Source organism: Zosterops lateralis (genome assembly GCF_965231275.1).
Source record: "Zosterops lateralis genome assembly, chromosome: Z".
In the NCBI taxonomy this organism is placed as follows: Eukaryota; Metazoa; Chordata; class Aves; order Passeriformes; family Zosteropidae; genus Zosterops; species Zosterops lateralis.
Window position 1 is genome coordinate 10376830 of NC_139800.1, and position 21715 is coordinate 10398544.

General features: G+C 36.1%; 1 protein-coding gene across 1 annotated transcript in view; it reads right to left on the minus strand.

Annotated features, from left to right (window-relative positions):
- The window catches only part of IPO11 (importin 11), an 82617-nt gene that overhangs the window by 28786 nt on the left and 32116 nt on the right, over nucleotides 1–21715 (minus strand). Inside the window, exons 18-29 of the mRNA XM_083884166.1 lie at nucleotides 19369–19495; nucleotides 17349–17382; nucleotides 17125–17165; nucleotides 16147–16263; nucleotides 14645–14758; nucleotides 13267–13382; nucleotides 11672–11748; nucleotides 6624–6703; nucleotides 5970–6050; nucleotides 3528–3623; nucleotides 1897–2010; nucleotides 543–664 (exon numbers count right to left, since the gene is read on the minus strand). Coding sequence (XP_083740292.1) covers nucleotides 543–664; nucleotides 1897–2010; nucleotides 3528–3623; nucleotides 5970–6050; nucleotides 6624–6703; nucleotides 11672–11748; nucleotides 13267–13382; nucleotides 14645–14758; nucleotides 16147–16263; nucleotides 17125–17165; nucleotides 17349–17382; nucleotides 19369–19495 — 1119 coding nt within the window. The remainder of the gene's footprint in view (nucleotides 1–542; nucleotides 665–1896; nucleotides 2011–3527; nucleotides 3624–5969; nucleotides 6051–6623; nucleotides 6704–11671; nucleotides 11749–13266; nucleotides 13383–14644; nucleotides 14759–16146; nucleotides 16264–17124; nucleotides 17166–17348; nucleotides 17383–19368; nucleotides 19496–21715) is intronic.

Below are 21715 nucleotides of genomic sequence, written 5' to 3' on the forward strand. Positions count from 1 at the left end.
CTATTGAAAAGATAATAGTAAAATCTGCTTGCTGTAAAATTTATAATGCAAAACCTGTTTTGCAGCAACAACACAGTCTTCGACAGCAACTTTCTTCCATTTAATATCATAAAGGAGAAAACCAGGATGAAAGTTCAGATCACTTACAACAGGAAAGAAAACTGAATACTGTTCCCTGGAAGGGACACCAAAATAGTAACATCTCAACTAAAGCAACTACTAAATCACAGATGAGAGAAGCAGATAGTTTTAAGTCAATATGAGAATCAACATTAAAATCTACACTGCTGGTTCCTCACTTTTACTAAATGACATTTCCTATAAAATGGAAGAAAGGTTACTGTAATGCTATGAAGCCAAATAAGAAGTTAATATGATGTAGCATGGAAGTTCTACCTCTTTAAAGTTTCTCTTGGGAGAGAAAAACGAGTAAATAAAACTACTTATATTGGAATATTTAGCTGCAGAATTGTGAAATACTTCAAAAACAATTTCAAGGGCCTTTGAAGCATTCTTATTTAAAGCATTGTACATTTGCTTACCTATTCAATGATGGTAGAAGAGAAAGCAATGCCAAAGCAGAAAGTTTTCTTCTTTCTGGCTGAGTGATGTTATCCATCCTATCAACCCACATTTCAATCATGTTACCAAGAATTTGGTCCAACTGCATGGGGAAACACAACATTCCTTTTGAGTTATGAGTACATCAATGTGTTTAGAAAATAACTTATTTTAATTTTTCTAGCAACTGAATACATTATTTAGTCTTGGAAAGACACTATACAGTTGTATACCCAAAAAATGTAACAAGCAACAGGTACTCTTAAAATTTTCTGTGACAATGCTTCCAGACCCTGAACCCTCCATACCAATAGTTGTAACCTGTATGTTTGAAATGCATTTCATTCCTGGAGGGGGAACTAACCCAGGACAACAAATTATTCAATTTTTCCCTAACAGTCTCATAGAAACAAAGCACATAAATTTCCTCCGTTTTATCTACACAGTGAGAAGGGAAGAGGAAGGGAAGAGGAAGAGAAGAGGAAGGGAAGAGGAAGGGAAGAGGAAGGGAAGAGGAAGGGAAGAGGAAGGGAAGAGGAAGAGAAGAGGAAGAGAAGAGGAAGAGAAGAGGAAGAGAAGAGGAAGAGAAGAGGAAGAGAAGAGGAAGAGAAGAGGAAGAGAAGAGGAAGAGAAGAGGAAGAGAAGAGGAAGAGAAGAGGAAGAGAAGAGGAAGAGAAGAGGAAGAGAAGAGGAAGAGAAGAGGAAGAGAAGAGGAAGAGAAGAGGAAGAGAAGAGGAAGAGAAGAGGAAGAGAAGAGGAAGAGAAGAGGAAGAGAAGAGGAAGAGAAGACTTGTCATTTATCTGTTTGAAAACTGTATTATACCCCAGAAAAGCAAATGACTAAAATTTCACTTAAAGACAGAATAGAGCACTTGTAGCAGAAGACCCTCAGTAGCTTCACCAGTGGAACTGAACCACACTGAACCTGATATTCTAGAAACTCAGGGGAGAATGATTAGACCATTCTCCATCCTGCAAGACCCATCAAAACAGCACAGGGAAAAAAATTCTCACCCTACAATCACATGTGAACTAAGGGGGTTTATATGTCTAAGTGTGGGATGCAGCAGGAAGAGAATTTAGGGACTATATAAAAAATTTAATGGAATGTTTTAAGTAATTATGAGAATATGTAAAAGTTGTTACAGAGTGTTCAGGGAAAGCAGAAAAAGAGGGGAAAGAGCCCCTTTTCAAGATGAACTGGGCAGAACAAGGATGCATAATAGAGGGAAAAGTTTCTTCAGGTCAAAAGAAAGCAAGACTTCCCTATGTAATACGGCTGAAATACAAAGACACAAAAACCCCAAAAGGACAAAAAAAGACAATAAACCTTACCTCCTGACCCAATTCACATGCCATCTGGCTCAAAAGTAATGAAAAAAACCTTGCATTTTGTAGTAGAACTCTACCCATGATCCCCAGATAAGTAGACATCACCACTGGATATCTCTGAAACAAAAATAAACCAAAACAAAAGGTGCTTAAAAATATTTGACAGTCACAGCAGTAATACCTGGAAAATACTTGTATCCATCCCTTATGTCTTTTACTAAATCTTAAATTATAAATTGCAATTTATTTTTCCTCTAGGAACAGAAGACTGAGTGAGCAATCTTCACCAAAGTTCTCAGCTCTTACATATGAAAACTGTGACAATTTCAAAGTCAATTTCATCCAAACAGCCAAGACAACTTGCAAGGTATTTTACTTTAAATTTTAAAACCGGTATCTTAAGGAACTGAAAGTTCATCACACTGTTAAAAAATATTTTTGAAGTTGATTATGGTTCCAAGTTACTGCTTCCCATTTCAGTAACACTTAGTATTTCTGAACACTTACTCTTAAGAACACTTAGTATTTCTGAAGCTTCTACTTTTGTCAGATAGAAACTATAACACGTTTGCCAAAAACTAATCTGCGTGTGTCTCAAAATTAACTGGATACAATAGTAAGTTCATTTGTTTATTATCCTTGGTTATGACTTTTAAAAGAATCTATAGATTTTTTCACATTAAATTCAGCATATAACAATATAACTGTAATTTTTAAAATAGCCTACTTGAAAAACAACATGCCAGCATTACCTGAAAATGCTAACCCAGATTAATACATTCTGAATAGGGCATAATGAATTTATTAGTCTTAAATCAGAAAACATTTTAATAATTCACTCTATGCTTTTAACAGCAAAAAGTATTTTGCTATATAGTATTACTTGGCTTAAATTTGGAAATCTTATTCAACTCATTAATTCAACATATTTATATTTTAAAGTCTTCAACTGAAAAAAAGCAAAGGTTTTGATCAAAGAAGTCAAAAAGCTTGAAGAATTACACCCGCTGATTCGTACTAGAACTGAAAGGTTCAACACAGTTAAAGCATATTTGATTTTATTCATTTTCATCCAACACAGAATTCTGTTGAATACAAAGAGAGAAAAGCGAGAAGTTAAGACATACAAGCCAGAAAATCTTAAAGACTCTGTTTCACACAAATCATTCACACATCCTTCAGCTCTTCATACTAGATATGCCAATTAGGAAAAGAACGTCAAATTGACCTTCTCCTGGTTCAGTTTGCTTTTCTCTGGTCCAGGTACAATTAAAAAGGAATAATATGTGTCTTTAAAAAAAAAACAACAAAAAACGCCAACATCGACTAAGGATTAAACTAGGCCTAATGTTGCAGCTCTTAAAAGTGTGAATAGTGAAGGAACAGTGAAACAGCAGAGTAAAATCAGTGCTGCTTTATCAAAACAAACACTACATGACAAAACAAGTAATGGATAAGTTGTTTTTTCTTGTGCAACTGTGTTACTTTTACAGACTTTTAAACTAGATGTCAAAAATCTATCATATGCTCTTAAAACAAGAGAAAATACAACATCAATATGAAAAACTCAAGACAATGCAAGGTACTGTCATTTTCCAAAGGAAAAAGTAGAGAGTAGTTAATGTAACTCTTACCTCCCCATCTATAATCCCCCTGAATACTGATGGCAGAAGAGGTTGAAACATTTGAGGACCCAAAACAGGGTTGACTTTTAGGACGTTTTCTACAACCTTAAGAACAAAACAAATTAGACCATTATTAAAATGTATCCATAAATCTTAACTGAAGCTTTAAAACCATGTGTACTGGTGTACACATATAAAGTGGTCATAGGATGGTTACCATTAAATACCATCAAACCTCAGATTGCTGAAACTATCTTCTAGTAAAATATTCTGCAAATGTGACCTGGTGAAAGCTGACAGGCCAACGAAACCCACCTAACCAAGCACCTCACAAGCCTCCCTGTGGCCCAGGCAAAGTTGATGATGTCCCTTTGGAAAAAGGGACCTTGTTATGGTTCCAGGAAAAGCAGCAGATTGAGGGGGTTGGTAGGGTGAAGTACCAGCAGTTCAGGGTATATTTCCCTGAGTGTCATGTCACTTTTTTGAGAAACCACTGACAAGGTCCTACCAGCTCTGTGCAGTGTGCTCTCAGAGGTGCCATTCTGGGTACCTTGCTCTGGCTCCCAATGTTTAAACTCTTCACCCTCTGTTTTTCAGCTCCTTTTCCCCCCCATGTGCTGTTCCCTGAAACAACTTGTTTTCCTGCCTTCTTCAGTTTTAATTTGGCCCAGATGTTTGTGCTCTACCCCTGTACTAAGAGGGGTAGGAAGAGGTTGTGAGAATGATGGGCTGAGAGTTCCTCACTCCTATTGCCAGGTAAATACAGTGATGCCACATGCATGAACATGCACTATGTGTCTATAAAGCACATAAAGGTATCATAAAGGTACCTCACCTAAATGCTCCTAGTCTCTATTTACTTCCACCTAAGAGGAATTTCAACAAGGAATTTCATCTCTTCTGTGCTCTTGAGCAATCTCCCCTAAATACTTTTTCTCCTTTTTCAACCTTGTTCCCAATAGTTTCATTTAATACTCTATTTTTTCCATTGAGAAAAGTGTTAGGCCGTTGACCTTTCTCAATGCCTCTCAATTTTGTAGACTTTTAATATGCAGAGGTAAAAAAGAGGCTTATTATGTACAGAGGTAAAGATAACTTTTCCCCCACTCTTCTGAGTACTGGAAGTTCTGGCCAACTCCTTTGTTCCTTGCACAGTCTTTCTAAACCTTTTATTGTCTGTGTCAGATAATTAGAAAATCAAATCACATCAAGCCTCAGCAATCTTGCAACAAATTGTCTTATCAGTCCAAATTAGTATTTTTCAACTTTATTTATTTACTGTTCTAATGTCTATTTACAATCCATCCAAAGCTGTTTGCAGGAAACTATTTCAGAGAACACCCCTGGGTGTTCCTGTTCCCAATGCTTATCTAGATTTTGGGGTTTTTTGTTTAACACATCAGCATAGTGAAGCCTGACACAACTAGCTTTTTCTAAAAATATTTACAGGGATGATAGCTCAGTTATCCCTCTGGAATCAAGAGGGCACACTAGGAAAGTGTTCCAAGTATACTGGACAAATCTGGCAGCGAATGCAAGGCCACACAGGGACCCAAGTGAATAAATAATTCTATATTAGCAGTATAATTCCACTTTAGAAATCTGATTAAAAGCTGCTGCATAAAACATTTGCCCAACTACAAACTTTAAACAGTATCACTGATAGACTGGAATTGACATTTTAAATTTCAGAACTATAAGTCTTAAGCTCCTCACAGCAGCAACTACGAAGAGGGAAGACTATCAGCTTCACCAGTTGTTTTCTGTCCTGGACTCTAGAAGCAGTTGTGTGATCCACTAGACAGACAGGTGGGATCCAATTTATATTCTCCATTGCATTTACAAGTAATTGAATTCAAGTCCAAGTTTTCATAAGCAACACAGAGCCCCTTGTTAGTGCAACCACTAGAAATGTAAGTAGTAGACTACTACAGCCCCTACTCAGTTATTTTTCAATGTATATTCCAACTTTTTTTCCTGAAATTCTTCAAAAGACACATTCAAATTATTGCTATTAATCTTTCAAAAGCTTATGAGTCCCACAACACCATTTGAAGGCTGCGTGAAAATATAATTTTCTGGTGCTTTGAAAAGCCTCTAGCAACTTTATTTAAGCAGTTATGGCCATTGCAACAGCAACTTATGCCAAAGGCAAACAAACACTGCCTGAACTCTGTATCTGGTGCAAATGGAAGTATGGTACACAAAGGAATTTCACGGAGACCACGTACATAAGGCATTCAATAAAGATTGGAAAAGTTTGCTCTACACCCACGAGGTCTGTAGATATATGTACAGGCTTCAACTAAGTAGAGAAACCACCACTGTTGGTTTAACTCCCATGTTAAATTCTGCTAAATACACTGGTTTCTTCTACATGTTCTAAATTCTACCTGAAAACATTACATGCACAGAGCTGAGCCTCTGGATATTATTGTCATTATACTCCACCTTTAAAACTTGAACTTGACCTTCAGTAGTTATGTCCTTCAGAAGTTCACAAAATGACCGACATAAGTCAGCAGCATACATCTGAAATAAAAAAGGTATTATACAATGCATTTTATATATTTGTACATATTTCAAAATTCAATTTCTTAGGGTTTATATATGCCTAAAGATCCAGTTTCTCTTCAAAGATCATATCTGCTACAATGTTAAATCATTCTATACTAATTAAAATCTAAATTAAGCATTTTGTTGCTCTTTTGACATTGCAGGACCTTTAAACAATCAATCTCAAAGAATTTTCTAATGAAGGAGGTCTGACAACAGGGCATAATATCTCTAGTTCAACTCTTGCTAGAACATATATTCGTAATCTTAATCTGGTAGGATAATTAGAGTGACTATTATTACCCAACATAGGACCTTTTCAGCTATCAAACTACTAAATCAATCTACAAAGCATTAATTCTAAATAACAATATTTCTCAAATTGGAGTGTCCATTGTGCACCATAATGAGCATTAGAACAGTAGGTTTCTATACATATAAATGAATAACAGTATAAATGTTTGTGTGTAGGGTATGTTCCAAGATGATAGAAAATAGTCTGCTAGTAAATTAAGTGGTAACATGGATCTTTATATAACAGTAACATACCTGCAAAAATTCAGATGATGATAAGAAAATATAAGCATTGATAATCTTAAAGCAATTTTTGAGGTTTTCTGAACTCAGCTCTGGAAAAAATAGAAATCACAATTCAGAACTTGATCACCAAACTGAAGTGCAACCAAGATGATTTGTTTCTACAAGCCTTTTTTCTCTCACAGCTTGTAGTGCCAGATGCCAACAAGTAAAAAAAGATCTTCACTCCAGTGCCAATCAGGTTCTCTCTCCCTGCAGAGACAATTACAGAAGTGGGATGACAGCCTTTGTGCTCAAATAGAAGCACAATAAATCCTACAACCTCAAAAGCCAACGCTAACTAAAAACAAAAATCAAACAGACAGAAGTTAGGTTTTGGATGTAATACTGAGTTAAGAAGATATTAAAGACAGAATAAAAGAAACATGCACTTTAGAGATTTGCAATTACTGATAAACGGTCTCTCTCACACTGTGTCAGTAAATGCTGAGCAGAAAGAATGAAATCAAGATTGCAGTTCTGCTCCTCTGACCCAGATGCCATATCAAATGGCACTGAGCTGCCATATCAAATGGTCCTGAGCTACACTGAGCTGCAGGGCACAGCTTGAGTATTTCAGTAAAGAGAGCATACCCATCTAAGAGATAGATACACACAGAGGATGATATACAGCAGCAGCTTGAAGAGAGAAAAAAGATACATCCTCAGGCACTACCTGTAAGACTTTTAAGAAAAAAAAAATCACTCTGTAAAAGAAGAACTCAAAGCAAAACTAAAAGTTTCAAAGTTTCACATGGATGTTGATACTAATGCAGAAAGTCTACATTGTATAAAAACAAGACAAAAGAACAAAACCCCTCAAAGGTGTAAATTTCGTTAAAACCAATTTGGGAGACAAACTATTCTTGGTAAAAGAAGTGGACCTCAGCTCCATCACCTTCAAAACATCTAATAAAATCATCATGGAGAGGCAACAGGAAAATACTTTTAACATTAATTTTAAATAAAATTCCTTTACCAGATGGAACAAGCATCTGGCTAAGACTTCATATGTCTCCTGTGGCTTACATGAAAGCTGCCATACAAAAGTGTGGCGTACATTAGTGATATTTATATATATAGAAGCTTCTATCAAAAACAGTTCTCACCATGAGCAGTGCTGCTTTTCCATTATAACATCTGTATAGTTCTGGGGAGGTACAGCAGATTTTCTCAACCTTTAGGTAGAACATTAATGTTCTTCTATTTGATATGGCCATAAGACAACTTTGCATTCATGAGTGTATTCATACGTCAGTACTCAGACAGGACACTTCTTGTAATAATTTATTAGGAGTACTTTTGTCACTTGACTTGAAAAGAGATCACCTATCAACCTAGTATCAATCCAATCTTTTGATATCAAAAGATTCCAAGACATCTGTGAGTTTAGCTTTAGAAGCATGTTACTAGAGTTAAAACTGAGCTCTCCTTAGAAGTCTGCATTTGTGGTTCTTTTCTTTACTGGATACAATCATATTTGAAGTTTCAGACACTGAAGCAAATACACAAATTCTAAATAAATGGTCATATAAGCATGAAGTATTACTAAGTTTTAGATAGATTTCCATTCTGTGATTCTCTGACAACTGATAAAAGGTAGTAAAATGTGTGTAGCAAAAATTGTACTTCAGGTCAAAATGAAAACAGGTATGACAGACGCAATGGAAATGACAGAACTTCCATTACTCATCTGCAGCTCACTGTTTAGCAAGATTTTCTAGAAAGATTTCATGTCCAACTAACTACTTTTAGAAGCTAATTACACATCAATTCTCTTACTAGGTTTTCTTGAATCAAACATATTCCTCTGAATTCATTAATGTGCTCCTTTGAGTTTTGTTTGGATCAGAGGAGATAGTCCAGTTCCAGTAACCTGTTTTTTGCCTGTGCCTTTACAAATACAGCACATGCACATTAAACTTGATGCTTCTTGGAACAGGTATATCTAGATTTTAACCATATTCCCAACATGAAATTGTATCAGATTCAACTGTCATTTTAAGCAGCCTCAGTGCAGAAATACTTCCATCCTCAGGCAATTAATTATTTCTCCATTCCACATTATTCAATACATTCCAAGAGATGTATTAAAGAGATTGTACAATCCTTCTAAGGGCAATTACATTTCAACAGAGTTTAAACAGTAGCAGCAGTGCTGAAGTGAAAATCAAGTATGACAATTATGCTGTGAGTAATTATTGTACATCCGTGATCGCACCACAATCTTTGAAGGTCAGTCACTTAGCAAGTGAAATCAAGCCTTTAGTATCAAATGCAACATTCTGCTTCTGAAGGCAAATCTAACTGACTTGTATAACTCCTCTGACATCCACTTCCAACAACAGTAGTATCCTGAAATGGGTATGAAAAGATTTTTTCATAAGGACAATTATATCTGGAAGTGAACAACTATATATTATTTTCAGATTAGTTAAAAAGGAAAATAAAAAACATACATATATATGTCTTTCCCCTTCCAATTCAGAAATATCACATATGAATTCTTCTCTCCCTGCCCTCTAGCTCTTCTAGTTCATCCATGCTGACCTCTGATATATTTTCTGAATGACTTACATGCTGATGTATAAGGTAAACATACCAGGAAAACTGTCACATTACCTGTATATTACAGTAATTCCATTCTGTAAAAATAAATTCAGAAAAAAAGGTCCAGGAGGTTAATACTCCTTACATTGTATTTTCAAGAGTTGATTTTCTGGAGCATCTTGTTTCTAGTTCTCCACCCTACTCCAAAAAACGTAAGCATAGTAGTTACCTATTCAGAACTTCCTTTCACCTTATCTGTCCTTTGACTTTTAGTCTGATGACTTCAGACTGAATTGAAAGCCAGTCTTGGAGAGATTATCTTTTTTGCCTTATCTCAGACAGTTAAGGCACACAAGACTTTGCAATTTTGACGTCTCAGTTAAAACACCTTTTTCTGACAGCTACATCACCATGCTAAGAAGAAGGAACAGTCTGACTTTAAGTGCTGGAAGTTTCAGCTGAATACTGCTACTGGTGTACTGGAAAAACTCTCCTATAGGTTTAAGACTAAACAGTTATTTAATTAACTAGCACAGTTGATCATCCCTGATCAAGGCATTTTCTTTTGCAAGATGCTGCACCTTAAACTCTACTGTTGCACTTGATTTAAGTGAAGAATCTCTTTTTCAAATGTCCTGAATGAAGTAGCTCTCTGGAGGGGACAGCAGATGGTAGTACTGTACTGGTTTTCTAACTATCATGTTTCAAAATAAGGTTAGCACTAATCCAAAATTCCAGCTCTATTTAAGCATCATAATACCATGGCTGCGTCATGTGGAGGTTGTCTAGTCAGATTCTCCTGATACAAACAGATAGAATTTGTAGGCAAAAAGCACACCAGAATGGTTCCACTTCCTGGCAAAATGTGCATCATTTTGCAGCAATCAAAAATTTTGACGAACATGACACTCAAAAAACCAGTTTCTCAGAAAAATGCTCAGTAAAGTAGTACAGAAGCCTGCAGGATAAAATCACTCTGTGATTACACATCAGCTGCTGTGTTTTTGCCACTCACTCCCAACCCTGATAAAAAAAAAAAGTTTGACATAAGCATGTTTGAAGGCTCATCCTAAGTAAACCCTACCCAGCTGAACTGTACTACTTACTTTACCAGCATCATACACCTTTCATTTTTCAGAATAAATAATTTCTCTTAAGAATGTTTTCTTTTTTCCAAAGAACATCACTGTTCTCCAGGATTCATTCGTAAAACAAGGAAATCATTACAAGTATAGCATATTCCAGGATACATCCACCTTTTCTAAGAAGAGCTTGTCAAGGTTTCCGTTTCCACTCATCTCTACTCTGAAAAGTAGTACGTGAGGACTGGGCTCAGACTGAGGACTGGACTCAGTTTCTGCTACTGAGAAAGTATCAGTAGCAAACAAACAAGCCACAAATCCAAAGTATTTCTGAATTTATCTCCAGTAGATTAGCAGTGTGACAAACCATGAAAATCACAGCCATTCACTCAGTGCAGGCTTCCTGCAGCACAAACCACCTCTGACTGACCCACAAGAAGAAGGCAGAAGAGTAGGTGTGTAGTTGTGGAGGATGACAACAGTAAGGACTCAGCAACTACAGAATTTTAGCAGTAGCTGTGGAGTATTTAACCATAAAGCTACTACTAACCAGAGCAGTTTTGTCACTAGAGATCTTGCACACAAGGCGAAATAACAGAAGACATCACCTTGCACCTACCTACAATGATGTGACTTTCTACTGACCAGTAGAAATAGAATAAAATATTAAGTCCTGAAAACAATTATCAATTAAAAAGCTAACTTCTGTAATGCTGTGAACACATATCGCTAAAAAAATTAACCCATTTCCTGTATTAGTGTTGAAACTTCAAAAGGACAACTAAAGATCTAAATACAAACATATTAACATAAAATTAAATCACAGAATTCTTACATTCCCTTTATTATGAAGAAAAAGCACTTGAAATACCAGTATTTCCTAGGCACTGAATCCTAATTGTCATTATTAAGTTTATATTTTGCCAACAAACTGCTATTTTTAATTTCAGAGCTTGATCCAAATGTTTATAGACACATTTAGGTAATTTGAAAACATCCTACATTGTTATTAACTGAACAAGGGAAAAACTAATAACTTCATTCTGGTTTTAAGCAGAACAGGCAAGTATTCCATATAATCAATATCAGTAACACTAGGCATATTTGGTGTTAAATTTCAGAAACTTCTTTAAATAATGTCTAGAACGATAAACTGAAATTTGCCTTATCTTTCATGTACAGCAGCTCCAACCTATTTAAAAAAGAGAACTCAAGTAAGTAGATCATAAATATTAAAAAAGATGAGGCAGTCAGACAATAAAAACCTGTTCCTCAACTTTTGTAACAATTCTGCAAGCTCCCTTAGTACTTCCAGCCACAGGAGCATTGCTTAGTGGATGAAAAATGCAGCACGAAAAAACCCTGAAATTTTATTAGTAAAAGACTTACCCAGAAGGGCAGACATATTCTGAAATATTCTCAGGAGTTCTGGTGTAAGACATGGACTGTTCTCCAAGGTCACTAACCTAAGAACAGATTAAGCAAAATATTTCAGATGATGTATGAGTAACATTGAGCAATCATTTTGACAGATGTAAACATTTTAACCTCCACTAACCATCTATGTTATCAACCATATGTAACAATTACCAGAAGCATACTTCAAGCAGAGCAATAGTCCTTCCAACACACTCATCAGTATAGGCACAGGTCTTGCCAGGTGGAAAAACAAAAACATGCTACTGTCTTTTTATAAAGACAACATAAGCTCTGAAATGCAACAGTGAGAATATCTAAATAGCCAGCCAGGGAACCTGGAGAAGGTGGGTAGAGAGGGATATTTACAGAGCAAAGACAACATATGTTGTGTTATAAACCTCAAAGGAGAAGCTGTGATAGACCAGCTCACATGTTTAGATTTTTTTAATGTCCGAAATGATACACTGATTATCATACACTGTTTATAACAATTTGAAATATCTGAGGTTTGAAAACAGTAGCTAGAAATTAAGCTTGTGTTTAAAGCCACAGCAACAAATTACACTTTTTCCCTAGATCTTAGGCATGGGCTTACCATATCTAAATAATATGTCTGGTTATGTGAAATATCTTAGTTGTTTTCCTGCTCTTGGCTCAAGAAGCCCTTGGAGTCCTAACTGTCCCTGCCAGCTCTCCAGATTTCTCTGATGCTCTAGAACATCTTAAAATATCATTCTGCTGCCAGACATCAGAAGAGTAGCCTCAAGATCAGTATTATTAAGAAGATATAAAAGTTCTGAACTGATACATGTAAAAGGCCCCTATGCTAAATTTTGAGAAGCTCTTGCACTTTGACTTGCTGCCACCAGCATCATAAACCTCAGTTTTGCTGTATATAGAACAGATAATTTGTAAGTTAAGTATTTGTACTTGAAAGGCTCATTTACAATTTAGAACAAAGGAACTGGTCACTGTGTATTCCTAATAACTCTATGTATTTTTATTCTTCAGAATTTGGTCCAGGTAACCATTCTCCCTTCTTATAGTATCAGCTGCACCAGAAACAAATAAATCAGGCTCATGGCAAACTGAGCACTGTGTCACTTCTTGTTTTATGTCACTACATGTTTTATGTTCAGTCACCAAATAGTCTGAGATACAGAAAGCAACCTCTACATTTCATCCTTGTAATTATGACATCTCTTCCTGCAACCAGCTCTGATCCGTTGGCTCACTGTTCTCCCAAAGTCAAGCACACCAAATTGCTAAATTAGCATGGACATTATAGTGAGTCTAGACTTTTTGTCCTGCTGTTATCACTACAGAATGATATCTTCAGTATCAACTGTCTGAAAATTAATAATGGAAGAAACACAACTAAAAACAGCTGAGTGTATAAATTTCCTAGCCTCCTGTCTTCTGAGAAAAGATGTGATACAGGTGATGGCAAGGTAAGGTAACAAGAACATACCAGTTTCAATATTCAAAGCTTTTTACAATTTTTTTCTTATGGGGATACAAAAATAACTGTATTAAAATTAGAAACAGAAAGAAAACATTCTTACCACAGCTCTAAACCATCTTCCAGAAGGTAGACATGTGGAGGCTGAGAAACATCTGTACTTAGTTGGATAACTGGAAGTAGAAAAGGGTAGAGATTTTTGCTGTCTGCTCCCAATCCCTACAAAATAAGTAAAAAATGCCAAATATGTCAAAAGCCTTAAATCAAGCATTTCAAAAATAGCATGGAAAAGATCTATACTGCTGTTATATTCACATGTAAACATGCACTCAAGAAATCAGAAGTTAAACTTGCTTCCATTTCATACAACAATAAAATAGTCTGATATTCCTAAGCTTTCTCTTAACATGTCTGGAAAATATTATGTTTTTTGAAAACAATTCACTCATCAACAGTCTGCTAGAAAAAATGATAAAGAACATACATTCCTAAAAACATTCACTGGTCATTCTCCTTCTTGGAGAAGTCATGAGTCTAACAAATACCAAATGACTAAATGACTAAAAAGCTGAATGTTTTACAGGTCAAGAAAATAATTACTCTTTGGTTCTTATAATTTACAAAATCATTTGACATAATCTAATATTCAGGAGAAAAGTTTGTTTTTATAGCTACACAAAGATTCACAAACTGATGACAGTCCTTCAGTTCTTAAATGATCCATGAGATTTTTGAACAATGAAGAGTAAATTGAGAACAACTGTCAATTACTGAACAGCATTACAAAATATTGTAATATTACTACTTAAGAGAACTGAGGCTAGTGCAATGCTGAATTGGGATAATTCCTGCATTTTGATAATGGAAAAATTAAAATGATTTGATATTTCTAAATTGCAGCTTCTTTGTGGATTATCTACTTACTTAAACAAACATGCCTTAGAAGATTCTTCTACAAATCTGTCTCATGTTTTTGTGTCTATCTACACCAAGAGATACAACTTTCGTAAAAAAACACTCATATTTTACTCTCCACATGGGACAGAAAGAAGAATTCCTACAATTTGTTTATGGTAAAAATCTATTTCCTCTTCATTTGACCTCACTCAGCTCTGGAAAGAACCTTTAAGTTCTCCTTCTATAATAATATTTGTCATTTTGTTTTCAATTTCTCTCCACTGTTAACCTCTACAATACCATCCTTTTAAGACATGCATTTCCACAAGTTCAAGACTGCCTGCATATTAAGTCTGTTCCTGTACAGTCACTGTTGCAGGAGCACTTCTCTTGGCCTCTGCTAGTCCTACTACATTTTCTTTGGGATGCAACAGGGGTTGGGAGAAGGTAGTGTGGTATTAAGTCTGTATTAAAGAACTAGCTAATACCACAGGTTCTGCAGGCAATATAACCATGTACTGGTTTATCATCAGGAAAGAACTGTAGGAGGTACTGACAATGTTTATGTGACTCAGATTCCTTACCTGGACGAGGTGGATGAGGGTGGTTAGAATGGCACATCGAAGCATGTTGTGCTCCTCACTCTGCTTCCAAAGGAGTGGTAAATACTGAACTAAGCACCCTACATATGGTCGTATCTAAACACAAATCAGAACAAAAATTGGCTTCTTAATATGTGAAACAAGACTACTTTATCCCAAGCATAGTTTCTGAAAAAACACAGTAGCTGCTTTTGTCTCAGTAAAAATATAGTTTGCTCAAATCTTTCTAAAACATCATATTCTTTACTCTGCGACTGAAGTAACTTGTGACTGCAGAGCAGTTTGAAAAGAACAAATTACTTATGGTGAGATTCGTGTATGGCAATCAAGCTTATGTAGTAAATAGGACACAAAAAAATATTTAAAACTTGATACACAGAGATATTTTCATCTTAGTATATTCTTCACTTAGACAAGATTCCTAAACAACAACATTCTTTAAAACCAGAAACAGTCCCAGGGAAAAAAAAATAAGAAAAGGTGCTGAATAACCTCTGGAATTACTGAGCCTCTGAACAGGAGTTAAGACTGTGTAACTTTCAGAGATTTATCCTAGCCTATACTTTTTTGTATTATGGTCTTCAATACTAGAAGATTTATCTATTTGTCTTTAAAAGTATTTAATTAGGATTTAACCTAAACATATTCAAGGGTTCTTTCTCAACTTGTGTTTAATGCTGCTTCTCTAAACTGCAGAGAATCTATCTCTGCTGTCTCTAATCTGCTGTCAGGTTGATTTTTTTCTATAAGGGACAATTATGAAAGCTTCATCTGGCCAGCAGACAGGATTACTTGTAGAAAGATGAAATAAACTCAAAAACATGCCTTATCTCTGTCCTTAAATCAGTAATACTGAAAAAAACCTCAAACCAAACCCACCAAAACAAAAGCTGAGACTAAAGCAGTCAACTACTCATTGTTTAATTCTGCAAAACCACCTTCAAATTCTTTATGTAAAAGCTAAAGCACATACTTTAACACTAAAGTACTGAGAATTCATAATGTGAATTTGAAACCTGTCATGTAGTTAAGGAGAGTGCTGTAGAGGCAACTCTGACCCATAGCAGCATCAACAAGAAATTACAAATTTAACCATACACTCCCTTTGAGTGCAAAGCACTTTTTCCCAAAAATGTATTTTTTAATGTGTAATATAGATTAAAATATTAGTTCAGATTCAAGACAAGTAGAATAAATAGAAATAAAAAAAAATAAAATTACACGAAATGTCACAAGATGTAAAAATCCTTCAGTACACTAAAAGCTGACTCAAGAGAAAATATACATAGTAAGTTAAGAAAAGTAAGTTAACATTTTACACAAAAGATAAATGAGAATTGGAAAGAGGACCAAGTAATGCCAACAGTGCAGCAGGCATCTCTGACAACAACCACCAGTTTAACTGATGACATTTTCCTCCCACAACAAGTCCTCCTCTGTGTTCTTAGGACAAAACTAAAACTGAAATATACTTTAAAAATTACCTGCATATTGACTCTCTCAATCACACAGGATAGAACATGAAGAACATGCATTTTGGTGTCACATTGTGTTACTTCCTGAAGCAGCTGGAAGAGCAGTGTAAACATGGACTCCAGGTACTAAAAGAAAAATAAAGCTGGTCACATGAAGGGGTATGCTTTCTGTATGCTTAAAACTTTAAGACATCCATAAACTTTGAAAAACATGTATAAAGTGTGCAAAAGGAGCACTTTGTTAAGAGTCAAATCAAAGGTACAGTTTTTCAGCTTTTGGGCCAGTAGATAAAAGTTAAATACTAAACTGAAAAAGACATCTTAGAAAATTCCAGTCTTTACAGTCTAGATGCACTCTAAATTTTTGGTTTGTTTGCTCTCAAGTGAGTTGAAATTAATATGGAAGTCAAAATGAAATGAGAAAAAAAACATTGCTAAATTTGAGTGACCCAAATAAAACTTTGGTGCACTTATCTCTTTCTACTGTTTACTTAATAACAGTAATGACCATGGTAAAGAACACAAATATAGGAGAACCAGAAAGCTGTGCCTTTTTAAGGCACTACTATAACCACACACTTCTATGTAATATTTTTAAGAAGCAGCAGGTTGGAAAGTACTGTGTGAAACAGGCACGTGGGAAAGCCACAGTGGTGGAGATGTATTTGTTAGATACAGTTTTAATATTTTCCTATCATAAAGAAACTTACTATCTGGCAACACACAGAGCCAGAGCTCTGGTTTATAGAGCACTAAACACATTGCTATGAAGTTGTAATAGCATAATACTAAAATGTATCTACACACTAGCAACCTTAACAGCAGCGGTATGAGTATATATTTTGGACTGTGAAGACTGAACATACAATACAAACATGCACACACATCAATTACTAAACAATGTAGCTCAAAATGAAATTGGAAAATGTTTTTTCCTGCTTTTCTCTATGGATTTATCTACACATCAGAATATATAAATGCTCTTACTGGTAAGAACTGGTCAGTTCTGAACTCAAAGTCATCTACAGGTAAATAAACATTAAGGAAAAATAATACAGACAGAGGCAGATAGATACCAAGACTCAAATAAGCAAATATTTAATGGATACTCAAAAACATAATGTGAAGAATTTGGTAGTAAGTTTAAAATTGATTTTTTTCCAGGAACTCAAAATTAAGAACTAATCAAACAGTTTTCCAAATAAGGATATTTAACTTCAGTGTCGTAGCTGTCTCAATACGGACCTGAAAGACAAAAGTCAAGAAGCATCATGCATATGTCCATTAAACATTTTGATTATCCACAGAGTACCTGACAATATTGAACTACGTGATGTTTTGGCAATTGAACCATTCTCTGTGTTCTATAATTCTCTAAGAAAAGCAGTTAGGTTCATTTTCATTCACCTTCATTTTAGTATCCTTGACATTTTATTTGTCACTGCTGAAGTGGTAGAAATTGAAAAAGCTACTCAGGCAAAACCAAGGGTAAGAAATAATTAAACAAGAAGATATTATCTAGACTGTGATAAAAACTCTTGCAATAGGGAGGAGTTTTACTTGGAACTATCTCACAGCTTACTGTCAACCAAGAAAATCAGAATCAAATAAACTCAGTAAGTTAGACTGTTCTTCCTGTAGATGCTTAGAAATGCCTTAGAAAGCATTAAATAAAAACAGCTGTCAGAGAAACATATCCTGCTCTGCTAAAGCTCTCTCGAATCACAGAAATTATTGTTATGACTGGCAACTGCTAACTAGTATGTACCTACCAAACTAGCAAAATGTATTTATTGAGTTTTTTCTTTTGTGGGCAGATGGCCCAATTTGTTTAAAAACAAAAGCAAAATAAACCACAGTAAAACCAGCATCTCAACTTCATCTCACCTGCTGGTAAACTGAAGCTGTAGCTTAAAACTACAGATTTGTACTCAAGCAGTTTAGCGACCAATGCCATTTATCATATCAAGTTAGCAGGTAACTTTAATACCTAAATAACCATACAATCACAGAACCATTATGGATGTACAAGGCTTTTAAGATCATGTAGTCCAACCGTCAAACCAGCACCAACATCACTAAACCATGTCCCCAGCTGCCATATCCACACATCATTGAAACATTTACAGGTGACTCCATCTGTTCCAAAGCTTGACAACTCTTTCCATGAAAAATTTTTTCCTAATGTCCAACCTGAACCTCTTTTGGTGCAGCTCGAGGCCAATTCTTGTTTCGTCACTACCTGGGAGAAAAGACCAACCTCACCTGGCTATACCTCCTTTCATGTGTAGGGAGTGATAAGGTCTCCCCTGAGCCTCCTCTTCTCCAGGATAAACACCCCCAGCTCTCTCAGCTGCTCCTCACAGGACTGGTGCTCCAGACCCTTCCCCAGCTCCATTCCCCTTCTCTGGACTCTCTCCAGCCCCTCAGTGTCTTTCTTGCAGTGAGGGCCCAGAACTGGACACAGCACTCCAGGTGTGGCCTCAGCAGTGCCCAGCACAGGGGGACAATCCCTGCCCTGCTCCTGCTGCCCACACCATTGCTGATCCAGGCCAGGATGCCCTTGGCCTTCTTGGCCCCCTGGGCACACCCTGCCTCATGTTCAGTCACTGTCACCAGCACCCCCAGGTCCTTTCCAGCCACTCTGTCCCAGCCTGTGGAGTTGCCTGGGGCTGTTGTGACCCAAGGGCAGGACCTGGCACTTGGCCTTGTTGAAGCTCACACCACTGGCCTCAGCCCATGATCCAGCCTGTCCAGATCCCCCTGCAGAGCCTTCCTGCCCTCCAGCAGATCAGCACTGCCACCCAGCTTCAGTGTCACCTGCAAACTCACTTGATCAATGCTGTATAATAAAGGGACTAGTCAAAGAATAACTCTGTTCTATCTACACAAAGTATTAATTTATAAATTACTGTAAGATATTTCATAGTTTTATTCCTACAAAAACCAGATTGTTGCTCTTGGAATTAATTTTCACACCGAAGGCACCACTCATTGAACATCTTCATGCCTCATTTAATGTCTTACAGTACAGTAATGACATTATTGTTCAGTATCTGCACAATTAAACATCACCACATCTTCCCAATGGTTCATCTTTTGCAAGACACAAGAGACTTCAAAGCATGATGTTATGAAATTCTCAATCAAGTTTACACAAAGTGAGGTATTTCTGTTCCATCTGTGGTTAAAACAAATGTGTAGTCCAAAAGATTAGTTATTTATACTCACCACTAAGTCACGGTCTTGAAGCAAGTTACGAATTGCTTCATATAAAACAGGTCTCAAGTCTGATTTGAATTTTACAGAAATCCACTGTCCAATCAGCCATATTACTCGTCGGCGTATTGGTTTATAACTTTAAAAGTATAAAAAAGGAAAAAAATTGCACTTGTTAATTCATTACACTAGTTGTTATAGAATACTTTGATGAAAAAGCCAAGAATCATGATGAAAGTGTTATTGCCCAAAAAAATTAAAAGACTTAGTTTGTCAGGATCAACTTCAGAGCAAAAACCTTTTCCATTAAAATTCTTCACAAGAAGGCTCAGGAAAAACCAGCTTAGTCTGAAAAAGAAAATTTTCACCCTAATGAATGCCTCCCTAGAGATACAGTTCATTCTGCACACGGCACACCAATTTAAAAAAATAAAAATTAATGTTACGTTTATTACTGCAATCATGGTATCTACTGTTTTCAATACAGCTCCCAGCAATTCCCTCGACATTCTGTTTATGCTCAAAAATTTTAAGTCAGATAAAATTTTAAAACGCAAACTTAAGGACTGCACTACAGCAACTGTCAGAGTAGTTCATCAGTCCAAAACTATTCTAAAACAGACATTACCTAATCTTGCACTAGTGCCATGACACGGGTACAAATCAAACAGCTTTAGAGTTGATAGGAAGAGGAAACCAGAACAATGATTGAGAATAGCATTTGACAGAGCTGCTATTTTATTCCACTGAGCAAATAACTTAGATTTATTTGTTTAATTTACAGATGTATAAAGTTAAGAAAGATAATAAAGCAATTCCTTAGACTGGAACACGTATCTAATGAGGAATAACAGTCCAGTATTTCTTGATGCTTACTGAGTGGCAGTGAAGCCTGAATAATGTATGCTGAAGCATGACTTACACAAAACATTGCCTTATTAATGCACCCTTCAATTTGTTCAAGAAGCTGGGAAGATACAACTTCTTCTACTCTTAGAAGGCCTGTATCTGACACTTAATCTGGTAAACATCATAGTATTTAAAAGACTAAGTGATTTTCTTGAAATTCGAGTTAGGTAGTTTTCCATTATCACATAACGGAAAGTTTTAAATGATACGATGTAAGTGCAAAACTGTCTGCTGAAAGCAAAGGTTTTCAGGTCTGGTGGTATCTATTATTCAATACATACATCCTATCTCTGCATCTCTATATTATTTCTCTCTCTCCATGGTAGCAAAAATACAGCATGTTATTGAGATTTTTTGGGGTAGGTGTGTGTTTGGTTGGTTTTTGTCTGGGTTGAGTTTTTTGTTTGGGTTTTTTTGGTGTTTTTTTTAATACTGAAGTTTCTCATAGGTGCTCATTTTTGAGGTCCTACTTTTTCTATATTCAGTACTTCTGGGAAAAGCTCACCTCAGAAGATTAGCTTTTAAAAAAGAGCACACAGTGACTGAACATGGTGGACGTAAACCTCACATGGGAAAAGTGACCATATTCCAAAATAAGGCAACCTCCGCTGCATTAGTCATAAGACAGTACCCTTCAGCAGTCTGGACTGCATCAGATATTCAAGTCAGAAGTACTCAACTTTTTCTCTCAGCAGGAAATGTTGCTTTACAAATGAGTTATCGCAAAAAAACCAAAACCAAGTATTTAGTAAACTACTTTCTTATTATGGAAAAGCTTCTCATTAATCAGTACAAAACTAAGCATCGTGGCAAGTGATAAATTTGGCAACGCCCTATTTCTGGAAGTCTTTTAGATATTTTTTAATTAATTCCATATTTCTTCTATTGCTATGGTCATGGTTGATGGGTTTACTATCAACAGTAATGAATGAAACATTCAGAGAAAACAAAAGACTGCAAACTCCATGCTCACTGCTGACAAACACAATAGGTTTGTGTTTCCAAAGTGCAACCAGTTCTGAACAAGCATACTGGTCAGCATGGGACATTCTGTGGGACAGCAGAAAACACCCTCCAACCCACTTTATCTGAACTGCAAAAGTATTCCCAAAGATGCTGTTAAAGCACTACTCTATTCAAGCCATTAACACTGCCTTCTCTTATTGCCATGGTGGTCTCCAATAATGAAGGCAGTAGAAGCAGTTCAAGTAAACAGGGCTTCAAAATTCCAGACAACTTCTACTGCAAGCTTCTGTCCCCAAAGGAATTTCATCCTGGGATATCACAAATTGCAACCAAATGGTAAGATCAGGTATCTTCCTGAATGTAATACAACTGTATCAGGAAAACAAAACTTGTCAGTTTTACTTAAGCTATATGGGTGAACAGCATAAAAATGCCATAGCCAGCATGTGCTGCAAAGATCATGGCAGCTTTATTTAGAGGCTGC